Source organism: Epinephelus lanceolatus, chromosome 4 (genome assembly GCF_041903045.1).
Source record: "Epinephelus lanceolatus isolate andai-2023 chromosome 4, ASM4190304v1, whole genome shotgun sequence".
Lineage (NCBI taxonomy): Eukaryota > Metazoa > Chordata > Actinopteri > Perciformes > Serranidae > Epinephelus > Epinephelus lanceolatus.
This window is the reverse complement of record NC_135737.1, coordinates 19,858,491-19,882,905: the sequence shown is the minus strand read 5'-3', so window position 1 is coordinate 19,882,905 and position 24,415 is coordinate 19,858,491. Positions and strand designations below refer to the sequence as shown.

General features: G+C 40.4%; 1 protein-coding gene across 2 annotated transcripts; it reads left to right on the top strand.

Annotated features, from left to right (window-relative positions):
* The first annotated feature begins 3,396 nt into the window (after window positions 1-3,396).
* Window positions 3,397-23,898, top strand: hnf1ba (HNF1 homeobox Ba). 2 transcript variants are annotated; one of them, XM_033631727.2, is made up of 10 exons: window positions 3,397-4,082; window positions 5,890-6,089; window positions 6,508-6,697; window positions 6,794-7,011; window positions 14,679-14,833; window positions 16,063-16,189; window positions 16,278-16,460; window positions 17,626-17,744; window positions 18,173-18,217; window positions 22,072-23,898. In XM_033631727.2, the coding sequence occupies exons 1-10, from the start codon at window positions 3,703-3,705 to the stop codon at window positions 22,090-22,092; spliced, it is 1,638 nt and encodes a 545-aa protein (XP_033487618.1). In that variant the 5' UTR covers window positions 3,397-3,702; the 3' UTR covers window positions 22,093-23,898. The 2 variants fall into 2 exon arrangements, with proteins under 2 accessions (XP_033487618.1, XP_033487617.1); XM_033631726.2 differs by having other exon boundaries at window positions 3,398-4,082; window positions 6,430-6,697.
* Window positions 23,899-24,415: the final 517 nt, after the last annotated feature.

The window sequence follows — 24,415 nt, the reverse complement described above, 5'->3', positions numbered from 1 at the left end:
GTTTAGTGTCAGACAACAAATGGCCCCATTTATTATATTATTAAGAAAATCAATTTGTTTCTCCAGGCCCTTAAAAAGAACACAGAGTCATATAAGTGTCACCTGGAGAGACGGAGCTGCAGACACACTGTAATTTATCTGTCTCTGCTTGGTTATCAACTTCACCTGCATAACACAGCAGCAGTGGCGCTAATCACACCTGAGTGAAGTGCAGCTAAAGTGTACAGCTCAAGAAAACTTTATAAGAATAGTAGCCAGAGATAAGAGTGTAATCTGTGTCATGAAACCCAAAGTGCAGCGGACTTTTAAATGAGAGATACAAGTTGAAGATAGAGCAAAATAAGGCTTCACTAAAATATAATCATTAACATTCCCACAGAGAGCAGTGTCTCATGGACTCAGCAGTGGATTGTTAATGACCTTATGAACTTTGTGTTTATATTTATTCCTGTATTGTTACTGTTATATTCATATATTAGTTACACTCAGATCATCATAATCACTTTCTGCACTTCCACCAACGTCATGTTGTGTTTAGGAAAATCCCGCTGCATCATATTAGCTCCGATGCTAATAGGCTCAGGGCAATACTACGTATTACTAATGATCAACCACATTGATACTACACTGAAAGATTACATGTCTAACCAATAATTGTCTAAGTATCTTGTTGTAAACCACCAGGCATGTTCACAAAGGAGGTCAGTGGCTTCTGTGTCCATGCTGTTTTTGTTTACAGCCAAGTTTTGATTGCAGAAAGCGCAAACTGTGTCTTTTTTCTCTGTACCTTCTTCATTAGAGAGAGAGAAAGTCAGAATTATATGTGCTTGTGGAAAATATTATATTATGAAGAAAAGGATTACACCTGTTAGTCATTAGCATTCAGAAGAATCCTGGATTTTCTTTTCTAAAAACAGCTCACGTACAGATTATATGTATCTGTTTCTGTGCCAACTTATACCTTAAAACAAACTGTCTGTACAGGAAGCTGATCTGAACTGCTGGTCTCAGGTCAGTTTTCTGGCTCCACCACCTTCTGCTTACACATTTTATGATTTTCATGATACTGTGGATATACAGTGAGTCAACATATATGACAATTTTTTATCATCTTGTTACAATTTAAGAATTTAGTCATACAAACTTTAACAGTTTAAAGTAATATTGATACATTTCTAAGTGTAAAGCATGCTAGTCAACTAATGCAAGGGCGTAGGACTCATAAAACAGGGGCTTCGGTGTGTCTCCTCCAGAAAAGTTTGAGCATCAAACACTTAATTTCCTGCAATTTGGTGACTTTTCATGCATCAATTTTTGCCTTTTCGGCATCACTTTATGGTGTAAATAATGTACATTTTTACAAATAAAAGTCCTCTGCTACTTTAATGTTTTTCTTCCAGGGGGACAAATGTACATGTTCTAAATATTGAGGGGGACATGTCCCCTGTGTCATCCCTGAAATCTTCACCCATGAACTAATGTAATTTGAATAGCCTAGAAATAATGTTCTTTTTGCAGGGTTTATGTATGTCAGTAGGTAATGCAATTAATTTTACAATACAGAAAGTTCATAAAGATATTTTGTCACTGTAAAAATACAATTTTTTACCACTGTGACTCATTTCAGATGCCATTTAACTGTAAATCCAGAGTATATTACTTGTTTAATGCCATTTAATGTTTATTATTTAATATTTATCATCTCTGATACACACACTGATCTACATCAGGCTATAGAACTGCTGATGTAAAGCTGCAACATGCCAACACATCAGCCAACACAATAATAAATGATGATGAACAACATACAGCTCAATTATAACTTTGGGTTCAGTTATTTTACTTTTATTTATTTATTTATTTATTTATATTTATTTGCCAATGCTGTAAATATCTGTGCTACATATTTAATGTTTCTTGGTGTGAACATGACAGCTGTTTAATTCTAAATTGTGAAAGGATCGACGTCTCTGTACGAATCCAACTTGAGTTTTTAACTTTGAGTTAACCAACATTTTTTATTTTTGACATTTTCCGCATGTTCTATAAAAAAACCCATCACACTCTACCAAAACGTATGCACTGAGATTTATGTTGAAAAGTCTTCATGCAAAAATAAATAAATAAACAAATGCAGAATTTTTGCAGATTTAGATTAAAAGCACATTTACTCTGACAGCTTCAGATAAAATTTAAACCACCTTTGAAGACCAGCAATTTTCAGACTCATATAAATCATCAACAGTGAAACGAGGCAAAATCACTCATTCACGTACTTTACTTTTCAGGATTTTTGATCCGCTAAATACCCCTTATTGACTATATCCAAACCGCAGGCAGCTGGAGAACATACCATTTGATGTTTGCAATAAAATCGTGTTTAATAAAGCTTACAAAATAAATGTGTATGTGTTTACTTGGACCTTACAGCCACATTGGACACCTTGAACATCGCGCTGCACCTGCTGCTCTGAGTTCAGCCCTCAGTCAGTCTTTGGTTCACATGGCACAGCTAAATGAGGATAAACAGCTTTATTATTGTTTTATTTACAGAACAGTTCCACCTGGAAACAAAGGTGGAGAAAAATCCTTAATTAACCCCATTCTGCTTTTACATTAATGATTAATGGTTTGTTTAACTCCTGAGTGAATTGAAGGTTTATGGGTCTTTTTCTAAATTTGCAAAGTGAGATAAAACTGAGGAGTTTCATTTAGCACCTTAAAGGACCCAATAGTTTATATTGTCATTGGGCGCAGATAAGAGACAATTGGAGCAATTTAAAACTTTTTAAAGGGATTTTTGTCCCAAGTTTGAAGGTATTCTGTATATTTTTAGATTATTATAACGTTTTATTTACACATGTAATTCTGGAGATGGGGCCAAATTATTTTTGTAGTGATTATTATGCCAGTTTTTTCTCAGAGAAAGTTAAAAAATGAAACCATTTCTTCTTTCTAATACATTAGCATTTTTCTGTGCACAATGTGAGTATTTGCCTAAAAACTAATTAACCTGGATGATTAGGCTTCATTAAAGGAAACAAACAGCTCGTTAACACCTATACGATTATCTCATTAAGTAGGCCTAACAATAACAATAGGCTACATATACAATAATAGAAATGTACCCCTTTAATAAGTAAAATAAATAAATGAAAAGACAAGGGGTTAGGGTTAGGGACAAGACAGAGAGACAAGAGACAAAAGCCTCCACCTGTAGAGCTACATCTACACGCCATTATAATAAAACTGGATCCAGCGGTGTGAATATGTGCAGCTCGCCTTTCTTAAAAGTCTTTACTGCGTATACAACAGGGTCCAAAGTCCATGAAAGTTTTGCTGATAAGGGGAGCCAATAAAAGCAGCAGTGCAGCAGAGTAAACACATGTCTACCTCGGCCCAGAGCGGGCCTTATTCAGTGGATTTACATAAGGCTCCCATCAGCCGGCCCACTCATTACCACGTTTTATATCCCCCTGCACTCAGAAAGCATCATGACAAAGTAGCTCCATCCTCCCCTTCAACAGGGAAGTGAAGCAGCTTCTCGGAGCAGGTGTCAGCAGCCGCAAACTCCCCACCACACTGGAGCAGAGAGGAAGAAGGGAACTTTATTTTTTACTTTTTTTTATCACACCCCTCTGCGTCCTGTCTTTTCCCATCTGCTGCAGCGCGCGCACACAGCAGGCCTATGTTGTGTTTTTAATGTTTTCTAAAATGGTATCCAAGCTGACATCCCTGCAGCAGGAGCTCCTCAGCGCCCTGCTGGACTCAGGAGTTACCAAAGATGTTCTGATCCAGGCCCTGGATGATATGGACCCCAGCCCGACGGGCTTTGGAGTAAAACTGGAGAGCCTGCCCATGTCCCCCGCTCCGCCTCAGAGCGTCAAGATGAACGGGGCGGACACCGACTCGAAGCCCGTCTTCCACACGCTCACCAACGGCCACAGCAAGGGTAAGCTCTCCGGGGATGAGGGCTCCGAGGACGGGGACGACTACGACACCCCGCCGATACTGAAGGAGCTCCAGTCGCTCAACACGGAGGAGGCCGCCGAGCAGAGGGCGGAGGTGGAGCGCATGTTGGCGTAAGTTCTCCAACTTTTTTACAGAGGTGTAAAAACTAGTTAAAAGTAAGTTAAATCGCAATTTGAAGGGCTGAAGAAAAATGTGAAAATAAGCGCTTATATGGCTTTATTTTGTTTATTATAGCGCACTTTAAATTATTTTATTTTTTACGTGTAAAAGTTAGAAAATGACGCACACATTTAAAAAAAATGGCCCTTCATATACCAAAAGTCCTTTCCCCTCTGTGTTTACAATTTTAAAATAACCCGCCACGGCTCTGTTTTCACATTCTGGTTACTAATTATCCACATGGATTATTATTTCTTTACCTTTGCAAAATATCAGCTGAACTTAGATCCTATTTATTATTAACTATACACTCCACCTCTCCATGATAAAAATCCGACATGGAGACAAAGTGAATCCAAGCAAGTCTGGCTGTGAATTTAGGATGGAAAATAAGCTTGGGAAATATAATAAAACATGCGGAATATTAATATTAATATTAATAATACATTTAAATTTAATTAAAATAAAACAATTTTAACTTTTCCATTTATTTATGTGTCAGTAAACTCATCATGACATAAACAAAATACTAATTGGACATCCTTAACCCTTTTATTAACTCATTTATTTCTAATTATCTCCATTCAGACCACTTGATTTACTGTAACACTAATATCTGAGGCTCCAACACGGACCGAAAGAATATCAAAACTAACCACGTGTAGTTAAGTTATTATTAATTTTATTCTATAAATCATCAACTGAAAGATACACAGTGGCGTGTGATTAGAGTGAATGGAGATCTGGTTATTCATTGTCAAAAGTTATAAACTAACATCTCCCACTTAACCCACAGACTTAGATGTAGGCCTTCACATTCTCCAAAACAAACAGACGTGTGTAGATTTGCTATAATTACCGATGTCAGTGTGACTGGGCCCGCTAATCTCGGACTGTAGGATTAGGCTGCGTTTTACCTCCGTGTAGTTTATGTTACACTTTAAAACTGCTGCCAAAAATTGACTAATAATGGAGAAGTTAAGTCTACAGGTAAGACCATGTTTTAATACTAAACGTGTATTTGGAATCAAAGAAAAAAATCTTTCTTTTTGCTGAATTTTGCCTTTCTTTTAAATTAACCTCTTTATATCATTCATTTTACAGACAACTAGTAACCCTGACCTTAGATGACATTTATAAATTTTCATTTATACTTATGTATAGCCTACAAATAGGCATATATATATTTATATGGAGACTGAAAAGTAAAAACTACTTGATTATAATTACAAATTATTTCACAGTTTTTGGGATCTTTTTAATTTAGATTTGCTTCCTTTAAATTTACATGAACCTAATCTAACTGTTTCCAGGCTGAAACGCTAAGTCCAAGTTTCTCAACCTGCCTCAATCCACTTGAACTAACCTTTGAAAATATTTACAGCCTATTGAACACAATGATAAACAGGTCGTCAGTAAAGGGACTTGTTACCCTTTAAACTTGAGGCCTTGAAAAACAGTGAAGCTGAAGAACAGGAACAAGCTCATATGTGTGTGTGATTAGAGCATTTCTATATCTGTAGATTTAATTAGATATGAATAAACAACTTTCAAAACAAAACAACAAAACTACCAAAATTCCCCCTTCACATGAGGCATTTCATGACGTATGACAGCATGACATTGACCAAACAACTTTATTTCAGCCATTAAATGTGATTAAAGCTGGTTTTGCTCTTTACCACTTCCCTCTGAGAGTCACACGAAGTTCAGTGGTGAAATGAGTGTTTTCTGCTCCTGTGTTTTATCTGAACCCAGAGAGGATCCATGGCGTGCTGCCCGCATGATCAAAGGTTACATGCAACAGCACAACATCCCCCAAAGGGAGGTGGTGGACGTCACGGGGCTTAACCAGTCTCACCTCTCCCAGCACCTCAACAAAGGCACGCCCATGAAAACACAGAAGCGAGCGGCCCTCTACACCTGGTATGTCAGGAAACAGCGGGAAATTCTCCGACGTAAGTTAATATTTGAGTTTCTCACAGCTTTGCCCAGGCTTGTATGTACAGTAGTTTGCAGCAGCACAGCGATTTATTTGGGTTTCAAACCTGTGGGGATATCAAGTTGAGTTGACATACACATGCTGGATGACACATACATGCACCTACAGCAACAGGCCTGTGCTAAATCCCACTGCAGTTTGTCATAATGCATCAGAAGAGGAATTTTATTTATGGATTGAAAACACCACTTTCATGTGTCTGACTAACTTTTACAAATGTCTTCTCCTGTAGTTCCCATTTTTGCAATAAAAGAAAACACTGTGTTTTGTTGAATGAACCTCTCCTTGTTTTGCAGAGTTCAACCAGGCAGTGCAAGGCTCTGGCAGCAACATGATAGACAAAGGCAATCAGGATCCGATGTTTTTTTTCCCAGAGTACAACCCAACCAGTCAGGGCATGGGCCAGCCTGGTGACGAGGTCGGCAGCGAACCCTCCTGCAAGAAAATGAGACGTAACCGTTTCAAATGGGGTCCTGCATCCCAGCAAATCCTGTACCAGGCCTATGAACGGCAGAAGAACCCCAGCAAGGAGGAGAGGGAAGCTTTGGTAGAAGAGTGCAACAGGTAGATAAACATGACACCTTCCTCTACTCTCTCACGTTAATCTTACCCAAACAACGCCAACCCCAGTTTCTCTCCGTGCACATATGTCTCCTGCAGAGCCGAGTGTCTCCAGAGAGGCGTCTCCCCTTCCAAAGCTCAGGGCCTCGGCTCTAATCTGGTCACTGAAGTGCGAGTCTATAACTGGTTTGCCAACCGACGTAAAGAGGAAGCCTTCAGGCAGAAATTAGCCCTGGACGCCATCAACGTACCGCCACACAGCATGAACCCTCTGCTGTCACACAGCTCGCCACATCATAACAGCACTTCACCTCCCAGTAAGATGCCAGGTGGCTTTTCTTTGCATGCAGTTCAGCATCACAGAGAGCAGACAGGATGTGAAATGATTTTCCTTTACTCTACCAATTTAGCATTGCACTCTCATAACAGTGTCAGGCCATTTAAAAAGAAAAGTCTAAAAACTGATGCAGCAGAACAAGAGACACCGTCTTTCTCAAAACCTGGTGCCTACATTACCCATAATGCACATTAATTCCAAGACCTATAGATTGAATTTAATGTGTAAAATTGGTGGCATTCCCCTTCAAATGTCATGTGTACAGATTCATTGCGTAGGCTTAAACATTCCACACAAGTGACACAGAGTGCCCGAGGAAATATACACTAACTTAGAGGAAAGTTTTGTTCTTTGGTCCCAAATTTTAGTTAATATTGCAAAAAAAAGTGCATGATTTAGTTTTCTTCGGTGTGAAAATGCCATCAGAGGTTTGAAGCACAGTTGATGTGATCAGAGGGGCAGAGAAAGAGGCAACAAGTGATCAATGAGCATGAGTGAGTGAGCTGAGCAAATGCTATTGTTATTCTGATCTTTGAAAACACACTGAGAACAATCCACATTGTACCTGCAATCTCCACTCCAAAGTCAGCATGGAGAAGCATGACACAAAGGGCAGCAATCCTGTCAGGCCAGGGTCAGGCCAGGGTCAGGGAGGGGGGACAGACACATCCAGATTACCTCGACATAACGCCGTCATTTCCACATTTCCTCCTCCCATGCAGGTTGCTAATGACTCCGCTCAGAGAGTCTCCAAAACAAGGAACCGCTGTGCGTTATTGCTCTGACCATTTCACCCTGACCTGATGTTTGCATTTGGAGTAATTAGTATTGACTGAGTCTACCTGGTGTATACGACATAAAAACAAAGCTGATAGGCCTCACGGAGCATTATCCTCCGTGCCATCACTCACCCTCCATAAAACTGTGATTTGAGAGTCTCTCTCAGAGCCCATTGTTGTCCCCTCGTGTTCGAACACGAGGCGAGCTTTGAAGGGAAAACAAACTGTTTGCTTTGGCTTGCTCTTTTACCTTTGGTGATTGTCTGTTTGCTTGAGGTTTTTGTGTTGTTGTTGCTCAGAACACCTGACCAGGCATTGAACTCAGGTTGCCAAGCCAGAGAGGTCAGCGATAAGGATGCAGAAGTGAAGGGTCGGTGCATGGCGGAAAACACCTTGCTCCTCTGAAAAGAGAAAAAAAAAAACCCTCAGCTGGCTGCTTACAAGGTGTCCTGCTGGCATCCTGCCGACAGCATCAGCTGTTTTTCAGTGTCAGCCCCTGGCCTGACAATAATATCTCAACGGGGCGTCTCATTGCGTTGCTAGGGCACGGCCTGTATTATGCATGCTTAATGGACAATTAAAATCCTTTGCTACTACATCTCCCAGGCCTTTGATAAGGGGCTTCTCTGACTTCTACACTCTATACTCTCCCTCAGCAGGGGGTCCCATTGTCTGTGGTGTATTAGAAGACTGCAGTGACTGTAACCTAGGTTCATTTATCTCTGCTGGGCCTTGAGGAGAACTGATTTTAAAGCCTCCCCCCTCATCTTTATGGGCTCTGGTATAGTTGCTAGGGCTGGGTGCAGACTTGGAGCAGCAGGAGCTGTCCACTGGGGTATTGGCTCTTTTCTGGCCAGACAGGACTGATGACCCCTTCTTCGCCTACAGAGAAAGCTGGTCACCCCCATCCTTAAACCCTCCGTCGCCACACCTTCAGTCATACGAGAAAGGTCACTGCAGGGTCAGATAAAAGGAACTCCTCTGACTTTGGGAGTTTTTATTGATTCTGCTTCAGTTCATTGAACAGTCGGTCACAACTGGATAGACATTCAAACAGTGTGACGTGCAGTTTTGGTGGTGACCTTTTTTACTTTCAGAAATGGAACTGATCTCAGGCAGATTACATAGCTGGCCAGCAGGTGTATGTGTGCACACACCTGTGTTTTTCTATGTAATATTTATTCACCGTTCATCCACTAATTACGTTTACTGAGCTCAAGTAATCCGTCTTATTCAGGCCATTTTACTATTAAGCATTAATCTGTGCTAACAAGTTAGTTAATGTCATAAATTCATAGACTGAGTCATAACTTACAACTGTGTGTTTAGAGTCAATAGATTTTCTCATACAACAATATTCTAAAGACTAGGTTGAGAAAATGTTGTACTTTTGCTGCACTTTATTAAAGACCTTTTCAGATTCAGATTTTACATTAAATATGATAACCAAACAGAAAACGACGCATTGTTACGGATTAAACCACTGACTCAAGATGCTTGATCAATCAGTGAACAATTAGTGTGTGGTCGGGGCCCCTTGTCAATTTTCAGATGTCTATGAGTTGTTAGCTGCTCCACCAAAAATACTTTTCCCCTCTAAACTCTCCAATATTTCACAAACAAGACAAATGAATGTCAATGACGTTGCGCTAACACTTCCGGATAGACAAGTGGCAGTTGTTTTGAATTTCGGAGATGTGTATATCAGCAAACTTGTTTAATTCTCTCGTCATTTCTTCACCCGTAACTGTAATGTTTAAAGATATATAGTTAAAAACGGTGGTCCGACATATCTAACATTTCTGCTATGCTTATGTTATGTACTGTGCTGCTTTCGTAGCATCTTTGATAAACCAAATCTACTGATACAGAAGCTCAGTTTGACCTTACACACTTACCAATCGAGGCAGTGGTAGACCAGCAACTCCTGTATTCTAAAATGACAATTTTTGTCAGTAGAGTCTGCTGGCTTTAATATAACAGCTTAAATTCACTGTCAGAAATCACTGCCTATCAGCAAAGTAAAGCACTGAAGATATTCTGAATATAACGTACGCTGAAAGTGATACAAATTTTTTGGGGTGGGCCTTTTTTTAGGTGGCTAAACAGTAAGCAATTGAGGCAGTGTTTGCTCAGCGCCATTGCATTTTATGTTCATGACGTAGAGGTTTTCTACCTGGAAGTTACTGAAAACAAATATTGCGATTCGGTGCATAACAAATGAATACAACTCCCTATTGCAGAGCTTTATTATTTCTTCTTTCCTGCCCCACTAATCATCTCACAAACCCACAGATTTATGTTGTGACCCTTTGGAGGGGACCGACCCCTAGATTAAGAACCACTGCACTAAACTACCTAAACTAGCTACAACACTAAGATGCTGCCTACACATTGGCACATCAGTAACAATCTCATCTAATACTTTAGTCACAAGGGTTGTTTATCTGCTTGACAAGTACTTTTACTTTTGACACTTAAAGTACATTTTGCCAGTACTTTTAGTTGCATAGGGTTTTAAATGAAGGACTTTTACTTGTAATGATTTATTTTTAGATAAGTTCTTATTCAGCTACTGCTCATTTGGCAGCTGAAGTCACCATAAAACTGTATCATTGCCTTGTAAGCTGAGCTGCATCGTTCTGCATGTTACAAACTAGCAAACTCAGAAGTTCCTGATCAGACACAGCAGTGGGGGGATTATCCGTGGGCTGTGTTGCTTTCCGTCACCTCAGGCTAGCTTGAAACAAGACACACACAGAAAAGGATGGCCTAGCTCTGCACTTTCCACTGCTCTGTGTCTCCCAGTGAGCCACAAAGAAGGGACTGGATACGTCCTGCAGAGACCCAGGAGGTCTGTCATATGCAGCGGCACTACAATGAGCACTGCCTGGGGTTGGGGAGGCATGCTTTGATATTACATGGGTCACACAGGGAGCTAGAGCCTTTTAAACTTGCTGAAGATCCTTGCTACCACTCCTCTTCTGAGGTTCTCGCCCTCCCCCTGCTCTCCTAAAGGATGCCTCCGTTTTTCATGGATTGTCCCATCTTGCTGAATTCAGTTTTACAGAATCCCCTAGTAGGATTAGTAAGTGTCTGTAGAAAATCTTCTTTCAAGAAACTCAGAGTCTCTTCGTTCAGATCGTGGAAGTCCTCCTTACTTACTCTGAGGTTCCCTGCAGCTAGAATTACTGCCAAACCCAAAGAAACAAAACTGGCCTGAATAGCATCCTTTTCTCTCTCTGACACTTTAAGAGGTCACCCAGCACCGATATAACTGCCTTTTTATGAGTCCTCCTCTATTCTGTGGCAATGGGGGTCATGAGTCCAATGGAGTGCTTTATTGTTCTGCGGCAGTGTTTACAAGGCACGGTGGAGTGTTGTGGGGTTGCTAGTATGTTGCTGAAGACAATATGAAGTCTGTGGGCTGAACAAAATGGACGACAGGTAGTTTCAAGGATGAAATATGGCACTGTGGCCTCAGACATGGCGGTGTCTGTATTTTAAGTGTCTGTAGTTAAAGGAATAGTTCAGCATTATGGGAAATATGCTTGTTTGCTTCTTGCTGAGAGTAAATTGAAGATTAATTCCACTCTCATGTCTGTGCATTAAGACCCAGACACACCAAACCAGTGGCAACAAAGGCCAACTGTTGTGTCACCTTCTACATGCTCTAATCCCAATTTGTCAAATGTCATCAGTAGCTACACACATCAAAATGTGACACACTGGGATACCCTCCTGCATTTGTTTTGGATGTTTACAGACGACATGTCAATTTACGCTTGTCACATGCAGTGAAATCTTTTCAAAATACACTTCCCTCTTCACAGGAAAGGTACAGTTTCTGTTTGTTTCATGCATGAAGTCTTTTTCAAAATGAACGTACAATGTGGGTAAAATAATTCAATTTTAGGTTGATTTTAGGATTAGGCAACAAAAGCATGTGGATAGGATTAGAAAAAAACATCATGGTTTATCTTAAAACGCACACAGGAACCAAACGGCAGGCTCCCAGGTGAAAGTCCAAAGTTTGTTTGACCCATCCAACTGGCCTCCCGCCTGCTCTGCATGGACTTTCTCATTCCTTTATATTACGAAAGTTGCCAGCAGCGCAACAAACCGCCACCGACTGGTGTGTATCATACTGCGTCTATGTCTGAGGCTGAGGTCCACTTACAAAGCGACAGTATTTAACTACTTTGTTGCATGCTGCCTTTAAAACTGATGCGCCTGGTGCTTTTCATATGCCAAAATCACTGACAAAGCAGCAGTATTTGACAAGTTGAGAGTGAGAACAGGCTGGTCACCTCATGTCCTCTGTGTCTTGGCCAAAAAGTTACGCTTGAATGCACCACAATGACTACAGTCAATGGCAAACTAGCACGTACGTGAGCGGAATTAAGTCTTCATAGCAGCAAGCGGCGGCAGTCTGTATTCATCATTCAAAAAGGGAAACAGGAAGACTGACAGGATGGAATCAAGATGCTAGTTAGCCAGTTAGCACAATAACAACACAACCAGATGTTAGAAAGAACAAATGATATCTACCGTACGAACAGTTTCTGCTGAAGAGCTCCATGACTAAAATAGAAAAATCTTACCTACCTACCTACCTGTTTCAATCTCACACCCTCTTAACTAGTCGTTCACTTTCCTCACTTCTGTTTCTCTCCTTGTGCGCTGAGCTGAACTACCAATAAGAGCGATTTCATGCTCTACTGGGCTCCGCTGGTCTGATGCCGACATGCCGAATCAGCTGAAAAACAACCGACAAAGGCCGACTAGTGCCAACGATGAAGGGTGTACAAACTAGGGCGACAGTCACTCACTGACAGCTCAACATTTATTGACAGCTGACACAGCTTGGTATGTCAGGACCCTTAAATGTAAAGCTGAAGCGTAAAGACAGATCACTTAGTTTAGCATAAAAGCTGGAGACAGGGGGAACCAGCTAGTGTGGCTCTGTCTAAATGCAAAAAAAATCTGCCTAAAGTTACCAGCATCTCTAACACTCACTAGGTAGGCTAACATGTAATGTCTTGTTTGTTAATGCTGGTGAGTGAATTTTGTTACTTGTTTGTAATCTTTATGCTTAGCTAAGATAGCCGGCTTCTGGTTATAGCTTCGAGAGTGGTATCAGTGTTCTCAGCTAACTCTTAAAAAGCTTCAAACTATTGCCTTAAATGTATGACATCGTTACAATATTATTACGATTACTGCTGGGATACATGTGAATCTGCACACATCAACTCAAAGATTTTGCAGGACTTCAGGATATACAAATGATGCCCAGTTGTTTCCCTGATACCTGAAGCAAACATTCACATCTACAAACACATCCTGTTCCAGGTTCCAGCAGCGACAAGAAATCAATGCCCTCCTCATTGGCCTCATTTAGCGTCAGCGCCTCTCCCTCTTTTATCTCAAAACGGCTGTATATCAATGCCTCCTGTCATGTGTGACCGACTTCGGCAGGGCATTCAGGCTGTCACACCTGGGTCAGGGACGGAGGGCTCGGGGAAGATGGGAGATCTGAGCGCAAACAGAGTCTGTCTCTACACTGTCACTGAGGGAGGGACGCTCTCTGTGTCTGTATGAGGCTGAGACCACAGGATAAGAATGTGTTTGACATTGCTTGTAATTGTGTAATGTTTACTCTGTTGGTATCAGAGGGGGCCTGCATCAGCAAACAGGCATTTGATTGTCGGTGCTGGTGGGGTGAAGCATTCCTCTGGGCCTCCAGTGAGAGACAACAAGAAGTCTAGACACAGGATTAAGCGATGGCACTAAAAGAAGAATTGCATTTTCATTTCAACTTCACTGTGAATATGTGGACAAAAAGTACATTTACTCAAGCACTGTATTTGAGTAGAATGTTTTAAGTACCGCATTTTCCATTTACTGCCACTTCATACTTATACTCATCTACATGTCAGAGAGGAAAATAATGTTTTAAAAGATTTTATATGAAAAAAAAAAACCCAACAGAAGACATATAATAAGCTTATGAAATACACTTCTCTGATGTTTAATTTAGGCTGGAAGAGGTACATTTATCCAATATTTCCCCAAATAAATGTAAGTAGCAAACTGCCAGACCTAGCATGTTTGGCACCCTAGGGAACTTCCCCTGCCACCCCACCCAAAGAAAAATAAAATAAAATAAAATAAAATAAACAACAAAACAAAATAAAATAAAATAAAATAAGATAAAATAAAATAAAAAATCATAAAAAAAACAACATAAAAAAATTAAAAAATATGAAATGAAATGAAATTAAATTAAATTAAAAGGAAATTTACATGTTACATGGTGGCCACCTATGTCACCTGCAGGAAAATCCACCACTGTTGTGACCCTTTGGAGAGAGTCTTACCTCTAGGTTGGAAAACACTGGACTAAACTACCAACTGTTTATCAACAGTAAAATGCTGCTTACACACTGATGTATCAGTATTAAAAATCTGGGGGGGCTGTTTATCTGCAGAAAGAGTACTTTAATTTCTACGTACAGATATTTCTTCTAATTACATTTTGTTGTTGGTACTAATGAAGCTTCAGACTGACGTAATTACGAACATCATCATTAGGATTTGTGTGCTAATCAGACGGGAGTTCTGCTGTTGTGAATGAGTGAACACAGTGAATGGCCTTGGCTGAGCTACGCAGATAGCAGCAGACGGATCAGTGTGTTTGTTTGCTCTGTCCTCCCCTGTCTGAGTCAAAGAGCAGGTTGGTTGGGGAGACAGCGTCGTTTCTCAGCACAGAATGAGGACTGCGCTGCTATCTCTCTGCCCTACTTAACTGTTTTAGTTGTAGGACACCGCAAGTGAAACTAACTGTCTCTCTCTCCCTCTCTGTCAGTGCGTTACAGCCAAGGCCCCGGTGAGGTCACCTCCTCCACGGCCATCAGTCACCACAGTAGCAACGCGATGGCGACCAGCCAGTCAGTGCTCCAGCAGGTGTCTCCGGGAGGATTGGACCACAGCCACAATCTGCTGTCACCTGACGCCAAGATGGTGAGTGAACACACCTGGGCCCTCATGGCCTCAGATTAGATAAGACCCAGCCTGCGCTTAGCATAAACGTACAAAGCAGGTTCCTGAACCTCCTCTCCCATGGACCCATGGGCAAGAGCCAACAATTAGCACATTGTGCTGCTCTGTTTGGAAGGTGGAGCTGGGGTGGCAGGCCATGGCTGGAGTAGCATGCAACCTTCACCAGAGTGTACCAGGCATGTATGTCGCTCAGCCAATAAACCTGACAAAGAAACATTATGCTCTTATTGATTAAATGCCTCGCAAAGAGGAGCCACAGGTGGAGCGCTGCTTGTTCTGTCAAAGAAATGACGCCAACATTTGATTGTAGCAGATTTTTTTTGTGTGTCTACCTCAGAGTTTCTCCCTTCTGCCCTAGTCCAATATTTGATCAGTGACAAGGAAACCTGTGCATGGATCTATAGCGTTTGAGTGGTGGTGCAATACTTTTGATATATGTGATTTACTGGAAATTGTATACTATTTTGGTATAAAAAAAATGCCAACAACCCTAAATTCTACCATTTGAACTACTTCTGTTGTCCAAGATGACATAAAATATAAAGTTAAGCAGCTGCATGTAGTTCACTAACTTCCCTGTCAGTTCAAAATACTTCTCCCTTTTGGAGCGGCAGTATGGGAAATGACCACATCGAGGGCAGGCAGTGTAGAGTGCAGCAGGTCAGAGCTGACAGTTTCTTATCGGCAGATGTGTGTTTGACCGGTCTGCCCACTGTGGGCAGCTGGCAGTAGTCAAATAGTTGCAGCCCCACCGAGTGGGAGGATCTCCATCCAGATAGCTGATACTGTAAATGCTGTTTATTTAGCAAATACGTGTGTAAGCATTTGTATGAATCAACATGCAGTTACAAACACTGTCAGTGTGCTTCACAAACTCATGTCTTCTAGCTGCATTTTTAGGACGATTTATTTCTGCACCTTTTGTGTTTAATCAGTATTTGCTTGTGTGCTGTGTACAAGTGGAGTTACACAAGCACAGTGTCATACAAAAGAATCTGAACCAAGTCAATATTTATGTCTTTTGTTTGTTTTGCAGCCAACATCTATTTTACTTTGAAAATACATTCATGTGAATTTACACAGCAGAAAGTCAAAGTTCTCATAACTTACGGTGTTGTAGTCTGTTATAACAAATATTCCAGCATTAAATCAGTACTTTCACTTTGCTGATTTCCTTCTTCTTTCCCCAGATTTCAGGTTCAGGTGGAGGACTTCCTCCAGTCAGCACACTGACCAACATCCACAGTTCCCATCACGGCCACCAGCAGACACAGAACCTCATCATGCCCCTAACTGGAGTCATGGCCATAGCACAGAGTAAGTCCTCCGTCCCTCCTGGAAAAAAAGTCATTGAATTTATTTCATCATGGTATAGTTTGACTAAGGTTTCTCTGTGTCTCATTAGGTTTAAACACATCGCAATCTCAGACAGTGCCAGTGATCAACAGCGTGGCGGGCAGCCTTGCAGCGCTGCAACCGGTGCAGTTTTCCCAGCAGCTCCACAGCCCCCACCAGCAGAGCCTGATGCAGCAGTCCCCCAGCCACATGAGCCAGCAGCCGTTCATGGCTACTGTCACACACTCGCACAGTCAGTAACACTCAGTTCTACCCTCAGCTTCTTTGTATATAAGCCTTTAGTCATGATATATCTGTTATATCACCAACCTTTTTGGCTTGTGTTGCTTTAAAAGCTATAAAGCAGTGAACCTTAACTTGTGGCCCACGTGTTGGCTGATCCACCAACCATTTTCTAATTCACAATAAAAATAAATTGATTCACACTAGGTTTTTTTTTTATTATTTGAATGCGATTAAGGTGCCAGGGTGCATAAAAAGAAGCATTTAAATAAGCCCCGAAAAAAAAGTGCTAGGCGTTTGAGCCGCTGGACTCCTCAGCAGAGGTTTGCACTATGCCCCAAATTTCCTTAAATCCTAGAAATGGCCCTGCTCACACTTTACTAGTGCAGGGCTGCTCTGACTGGATTTGCCTTTTCGCAAAGATGAATAAGGACAGCAAATGTCAAAAGCTTTAAAACAGGCAATTCATTCATTATATATGCTGATAAATATTATTGTTCATTTATTAATTGGCCCTTGGTCTTTTGTCATTTTGCAAAAGTCGTCCCCAGGCAAAGCAAATTAAGTATCCCTGGTATACCATCTGTGTGAGCAGTTATAAAGGTGATTTATCTCTTTTAATTTGCTTACCACAACAATTTTTGAGGGCCGAAAAGCTAAAACTGTCCAGTATTTCCCAAGGCAAAAAATGAATAATTGAAGAAAAAATAAATAAAATGTACCTTTTAGAGGTCTCAAGCTTGGTAACCAGTGAGTAATAACAGCTGGATAGATACTGCAGTGTAAACTTCTCAAGCACTGAAAGCTAAAATGCGTATGAAGTTTAAGAAATAAAGCCTAAAAAACAACCTATTGTGATCTAATAGGTTTGATTTTGTTAACCAAAATCTGATTTTGGAGTCATGCATGGACACAACTCGGCCCAAATGATGAGAACAGTCAAATTTTTTGCCACTTTCTAATTTGTCTCTCAATATTACAGTAAAAGCAGAAAGATAAAGCGAAAGCTTCACTCACAAATTCTAGATTTTAGATCAGAACTTCTCTTGCAACTTTAGCATCTTCAGTAACTAACCCTCGTTATTTAACAAAAAAAATTGTTTTTTTTTTCCTGTTTCAAAAAAAAACACGTTCCACTGTTGAAACCTAATTATTTGTCTGTCTTTCCTTTGCAGTGTATCCTCACAAGCAAGAGCCCCCGCAATATTCCCACCCGTCACGTTTCCCCTCGGCCATGGTGGTCACAGACGCCAACAGCATCAGCACCATCAGCTCCATGTCCTCGAGCAAGACGGTCAGTCCTTACTCTGTCACATCATATCACATCACAGAGGCCACACTAAGATGCATGTTCTCACCTCTGTCTGCCTGCCATTGTGTGTTTTAGTGTGAAAAACTCGAAGTCTGTGATCAGTGTGGGGGCGTTTGCATGAGAATCAGCAGTAAATCTGAGTTGTTACTGCAGCTTTTGTTGTAATTCTTACAATTTGCAACAGGGATCATGACCTTTTCATCAGATCTCAATTTTCAGAAGTACTGTAACACTTTGATTAGCTCACTCCTCACCTATTGATACACACAAATCACCCTCACTCTGCTCTGTTTGAGAGAAAAGACACAATTAACAGCGCACACTTAACAGTAGGATCTACATCATGACAGAGAGAAGTGTGTGTGTGTGTTACGATTGTGTGTTGACTTGTTTAATTCCTGTCACATTAGGACGCTCCTGTAAACAAGATGGTGCAACTCGGGGGTCTCTCCTGGGTAAATACAATTTTATCAGTTCAGTCACGTAGTTTAAATGAGTAAAATCACCAAAATTGCACACAAATCATTTGAGTAGCCGTGCACACTGCTTCTTTAACTGTTCAAAGTTTTTGTTTGGGGCTGCTGCTGATGTTCAAATGCTTTCATTTGGCTCCAAAGTCATAGACGAGACAGATATATGGATAGTTTACTCCTCAGAATTCCTATTTCCTCTTAAACAGACATCTAATCAATCACCTGTTCCCTCAGCCTGAACGCCTCTTGATTAATGGTGCCTCCTTTTACTCTCCTCTCCCTGGTGAGAGTTGCCTCTGCGATCAGGAAATGAGCCCCGCTGTTAATCAAAGTTCTCAGGCCTTGTGTGCTGCTACTTTCCTCCATGCTACAGTGAGGCTGGAGATGAGATGGGCTGGGTGGGGGGGTGGAATTTTTTTTTTTTTCTTTTTTGGTAATTACACCTCTTCCTCTTTCCTACTTCTCCCTGCTCTCGGTGATCGCTCTAGCCTGAAATGTTGTCCACGGTGCTTTCACACGCTCGATTTCCCACGCTGAGGCCGAGCACTCGTACCACCACGCTGCTACTGACAGACAGATGGGGTGATGGGATGATAGCTCAGAGTGTCATGTATCCTCTGCAGAGGATACATGGCAGAAGTATAACAAATCTTTTTGAGGCTGCAAAATATGGGTACACTTTGGCCAGGGTGTTACTCTCTCTGTTGGGGACAATCTGCTGTTTATTAATGCACTTAAAAAAGTATGTTGTAATTAAAGCTTTACCCAGTGAAGGAAGAAGTTCTCAGATCTTTTACTTGTGTAAAAAAACACAATGTAAGAATACTTAAGTTTCAATATTAATTTCTGAATTTTAAATCATCTTGTCAGTTTGATGGTTTATACTCAAAATAATACCAATAAAAATAGTCATTTGAGTATGTCAACTAATACTATTTTTCACTGTTACACCTTATTTGTGATAACATACTCAAGAATTACTGTAATACTTCAAATACTGTAGGAACAATACAGATGAAGTGGTTTCAGATATTTGATCGACCGTTCCAATGTATGAAAACTAAATATTGACTTGACGAGGAGCTGATTTTTATAAGGAAGGTCGCAAGCCAAAAAAAAAGTTGGGAGCCACTGGTTTAATCTTTAACAATACATTGTAGGACTGCAACTGGCCATTCATTTTGTTATCAGTTAATCTGCCGACTTTCTTTGTCAATTAAATGTTTCAAACATCAGAAAAACTGTAAAATACCTGAGGTGATGTCATCAAATGTCTTGTTTTGTCTGGCCAACAGTCCAAAACACAAAACTAATTAATTTATCAAGATATAATACCAAGAAAAGCAGCAAATTTTCAAATTTCAGAGCCTGTAACTATTTCTTTAAGTATTCTCTCTTGACTTATATTCTGTTGATCAACTTATTGATAGGTCTACTAATCGTTGCAGCTCTAATGCAAAGCAGGGCAAGTTAATTTTATAGCACATTTCAGCAACAAGGCAATTGGGAGTGCTCTGTATAAAACATCAGAGGCATTGAGACAGAGTGCAAAAGAAACACATCACAAAAGGACTTTTGAATACAACTAAAAATGTCATTAAAGACCTACAGTATTGAAAATAACACAACCTAAAATATACTAAGATGGGTACAAAATGCAAGAATAAAAGTCACAGTTCAGTGTAAGAAATTAATAAATATTTGATTTGATAAAATGCAGCAGCAAACATAAAAGTCTTCAGCTAAGCACTCCCTCCTAAAATGTAAAAATGCATTGTATTTTAGAAGCATTTTCCTGTTTTTTTTTTTGTAAAATCTTAATATGACAAGTAGCCACTCACACGTCTGTCAAAAAAATGGAATTAAAAGTAAAATATTTCCCTCCAAAATGTATGGGAGTAAAAAGTACTAAAAGTAAACCACAAGTACCTCAAAACTGTACAAAATTACAGTACTGGAGTAAAAGTACTGGTGGTTACTCTCCACCACTGGCATCATCACCGGGTGGCATTTCACAAAACCATTTATTTAGAGAGCAATTAGCCAGCAGGCTCTCCCAGGTATTTTCTTATCAGGACTTTATTTGGACGGGGCAGCCTTCTTCTCGTGACACGACCAGCGCGCTCGGGCTTTATAATGCTCATTGTTTACCGAGAACCCTCCATTATACCTGAGCCTGTTCCAAACTCACCTCTGCGTCTAATGACTCGAGTCTTAGCTGCAGGTCAGCTTTATCAGGTGAGGCTGTTTGCTGGCCGCAGGGTCACGCCGGGGTCACCTGCCTCCACCCTTGGAGAGGCAGGGGAAAAATAAATTCCACAAACAATCTAAAAAAAGAGAGACTGAGAGGGCATTTGAATGGAAACAAGGCTTTACAGAGTCAGGAGAAGAGGGATGAGGAATGTATTTGGTCAGGTGTGGCATATGAAGGTGCAGGGGTGATGTATTTACCAGTGGTGGAAGAAGTATTCAGATTGTTTACTTAAGTAAAAGTACCACATCATGAAAACACTTCATGACAAGTAAAAGTCCTGAAATCAAAGCAACTAAATCTACTGAAAGTTTCAAAAGTAAAATGGATCTTACCAGTGTTTTATTACTGAATCATGTAACCTCCATTTTATGTTGTAGTATGTTATGATGGAGCTGTTTTACTTATTACATATAGTAGATTAATCGTAGCACCAAATTCTGTTCCCTTTGCAAAAGCAGTCTCGATGTGCCCCCTGCCTTTCCTCTCTTGATCCATGCCTCTGTCATGTACCACGTGATTTTTTTTCCTTTGTTTCTGGAGTCCTGATATCCCTTTCGTGGGGAAAACCATGCATGCCTTGGTGCTCTAGCCACATGAGCAGTTATTTACTTAGCTCTAGCTGCATTAGTGCAGGGGCGGCCTAAACTGTTTTGCGCCCTCAAGGGGTGAGAGGGGCCTCAGGGAGCCTCCACTACTTCTTTTGTATACAAAGTTTGGTATTTCAAACAGTTTATTCATTCAGTTTTAATTTAGTTATGGAGCTGATGTCTTAAAAAATAAAATATTGCAAATAAAACTAAACTTTTCATCCCAGGCTTTTTGAGGGCCCCTCACCCATAATCAGTCCTTTTTCTCCCCCCACTACCATGCCCCTGAGTTTAACCTGTATATTGTGATATATTTTGCATTTGCATCTTAATCTAAAAAGCACAAAGTAACTATAGCCGTATAGGGCTGCAACTTATGATTATTTTCATTATTAGGTAATCTGCAGATTGTTTTTTCAATTAATCAATAAATTGTTTGGTCCATAAAATGTCAGAAAATAGTGAAAAATGTCTGCCCCAGTTTCTCACATTCCAAATTGATGTATTTAAATGTCTTTTTTTAGTCAGTCCAAACCCCCAAAATATTCAGTTTAGTATGATATAAAGTAGAAAAAAGCTGGTATTCATATTTTTGAAGCTGAAAGGGGCATTTTCTGCCAATTTTGCATGAAAAAATGCTTTAAATAATGAGCTAATTGTCCAAAAAGTTGCAGATTATTTTTCTGTTGACTGACTAATCGATTAGCCAACTAATCGCTGCAGCTCTATAGCTGTAAAATCAATATACTGGATTAAAACATATAATATATATAGCCCAGTAGAAGTATAAAGTAGCATAAAATGGAAAAACTATAAGTAGGCTACCTTCCATGATGAAATGTACTCGTTGCTTTGGTATTTATGTATGTTTCATGTGTCACTTTAAGGAGGCCTTGATGTACATTACATATACCTGTGTCACTGGACAGATTGTATTTATTGTTTTATGTAACACCTGCCTACTTTGTCTCACATTTCTCTCCTTCTCCTTTCAGTGTCCTCTTCAAGCTTGGTGAGAGCGTCCACCTGACTTCCTCGGTGCCCAGCAACCGGAGCACATTTTTCCACCCTCTCACTGCGGTAACCATGACAACTCTTAATAACCGGCAACGGCGTGCTGGATGATGAGTCAGTCAACAAAACAAGAGGAGCAGCGTCGACGGTGGGCCAGGCGGTGAAATTGAGAAATGGGTACAGAGAGGGGGGAAAAGGAAAAAAAACCTCACTGCACCTGAGAGTGAGGAGACTGGATCCCCCTCTGTCGCACACAAATGATCAACAAGGATGATTTTAACACAATCTTTGAAAACAGTATTCAGTTTTTTTTAATCCCCCCTGTCATCCTCTTTTTCTGACACTACAAAGGAACAAAAACCAAGCATCCAAAAAGTGCTCACAAACTGCTGCGGTACGGACTTGAATGAAGGCTCTGGGACATCTTACACTGTGATTTAAGGTGGAATTATGAAGAAACCCTGACACTAACAGAGACACTGATCAGCCTCTGTGAAGGCTGAAAGACTCACAACAAGTTCCTGGATGCCTCCTTCCACACTTTGCCTTGCACGTGAGCAGAACTGTGTGACAATCACAAAAACCCCGTATTGATCTTGTGCATGTATGTGACATTCTTACTGGGCTTTAAAGGAGTCTTCCATGTTATTCTTTCACGCTCAGTTTTGCTGTGCTAGCGTTAGTGCAGGTGATGAATGCGAGGAATTCATCATTTGGAGTTGTTCAATGTGTAAACTGTGATTGAAAAGACTTTGACAATCTTGAAAGGACTATGCAATGCGTCAATAGTTGTATGCAATGCTTTGAATAACTGGATTCTGCACAGAACTCCACACACTCGAGACTGGAAATGAATATGCACTATCAATGAAGTCACCAATAGGTATATATATAGATGTGCTATATAGGTATATATACTGGAGTTGCTGTTGATAAAGCTGCCTTTAAAATAACACAAAAGCAGATGGATGTGACAAATATGCCAAAGAATAAGAGTCAGCCTGCAATGTCTACGCAGGGAGGGCTGACTCACACACTTTAACTGTGGCCCTTCCCCTCCATGTTGTTTGCACACAGGTTCAGGTGAATTTCAGGAATGGGACTCACCCTCCTCCTCCTTCTCCCACTTCCTGCCTCAATGTGAAGAGATACCAAATAGGACAAATATTGTTAATAACTCCTCATCATAAGTCAGGACCCCCCTGGGGGTGGTTAGAATGAAAATATTGACAAGTATTCAGAAACAAAACAGTCATCTTAGTCTGGTATTTTGTGCAGGAGAGAGACATGAAAGACGGCGGTGTTGTGACAGCAGCTGCTCTAATCATGAAGGAATCCACAAAGACTGAGAGCTGTTGGGGAAAGGAGTAGCTGCTGTGGGCACAGACGCCCACACACAGTTCCAGTTTCACTCATACTTTGACTTTGCTGGGTGAGAAAGGTCGAGATGGGGACCAAATATGGCAGCATTACATCATCACTATACTACCCATGTTTCTACGAGACAAAAAAAAGCAATGTCGACTATCAAACCCTGCATATCGCAAGCGTGTCAGATCCAGTCTCCTGTTCAATATTAGGTCATTACATTTGTTATTATTATGTTGGTTGGTCTGTGACTGTTATTATAGGCACATCTACTGCCATCTGATCAGAGGGCACTCTTACTTGTGTGACAGGACATGATTTTTTTTTTTCTCCTCCTAATGTATTATTTTTGTATAAAAATTGAAATCAATCATAAATCATTATTTATACTTTCTGAGAAAATGTTGATATTTCAAGTAAAAGTTTTTTTTCAAAATGAACACATGGTTTGGATTATTTTGTTAAAGATAGATAGATAGATAGATAGATAGATAGATAGATAGATAGATAGATAGATAGATAGATAGATAGATAGAAAAGTGGAGTAGAAGTTTAAAGTAACTTAAAATGAAAGTACCTTAAATGTGTACGTAAGTGCAGTACTTCAGTTACTTTCCACGACTGCAAAACTTTTATGGCCTCTACAAAGATGTTGTGGTGCAGCTGTGTGATAAGACAAACAGCCTCTTTGAAGTTCATAGATCTAAAGTGCACATTACATTTCAGGCAACAGGTTCACTGAACCCGATATGTTGATAGCATAATTCATTTCAGCCCTTATCTGGGACTGACACAGAGCCCACTGTAAAAAATATATAGCTGTCATCATAGTTCCTGTAGTGACAAGAAACACAGCTTTCAATTTTAAGGGGTTTAAGTTGAGGAAAAGGTCGTAGTTAATTTTAACATATCACACAGTTTCTAAACTTTATATTCCATGTTATGTCTAGTTGGTCA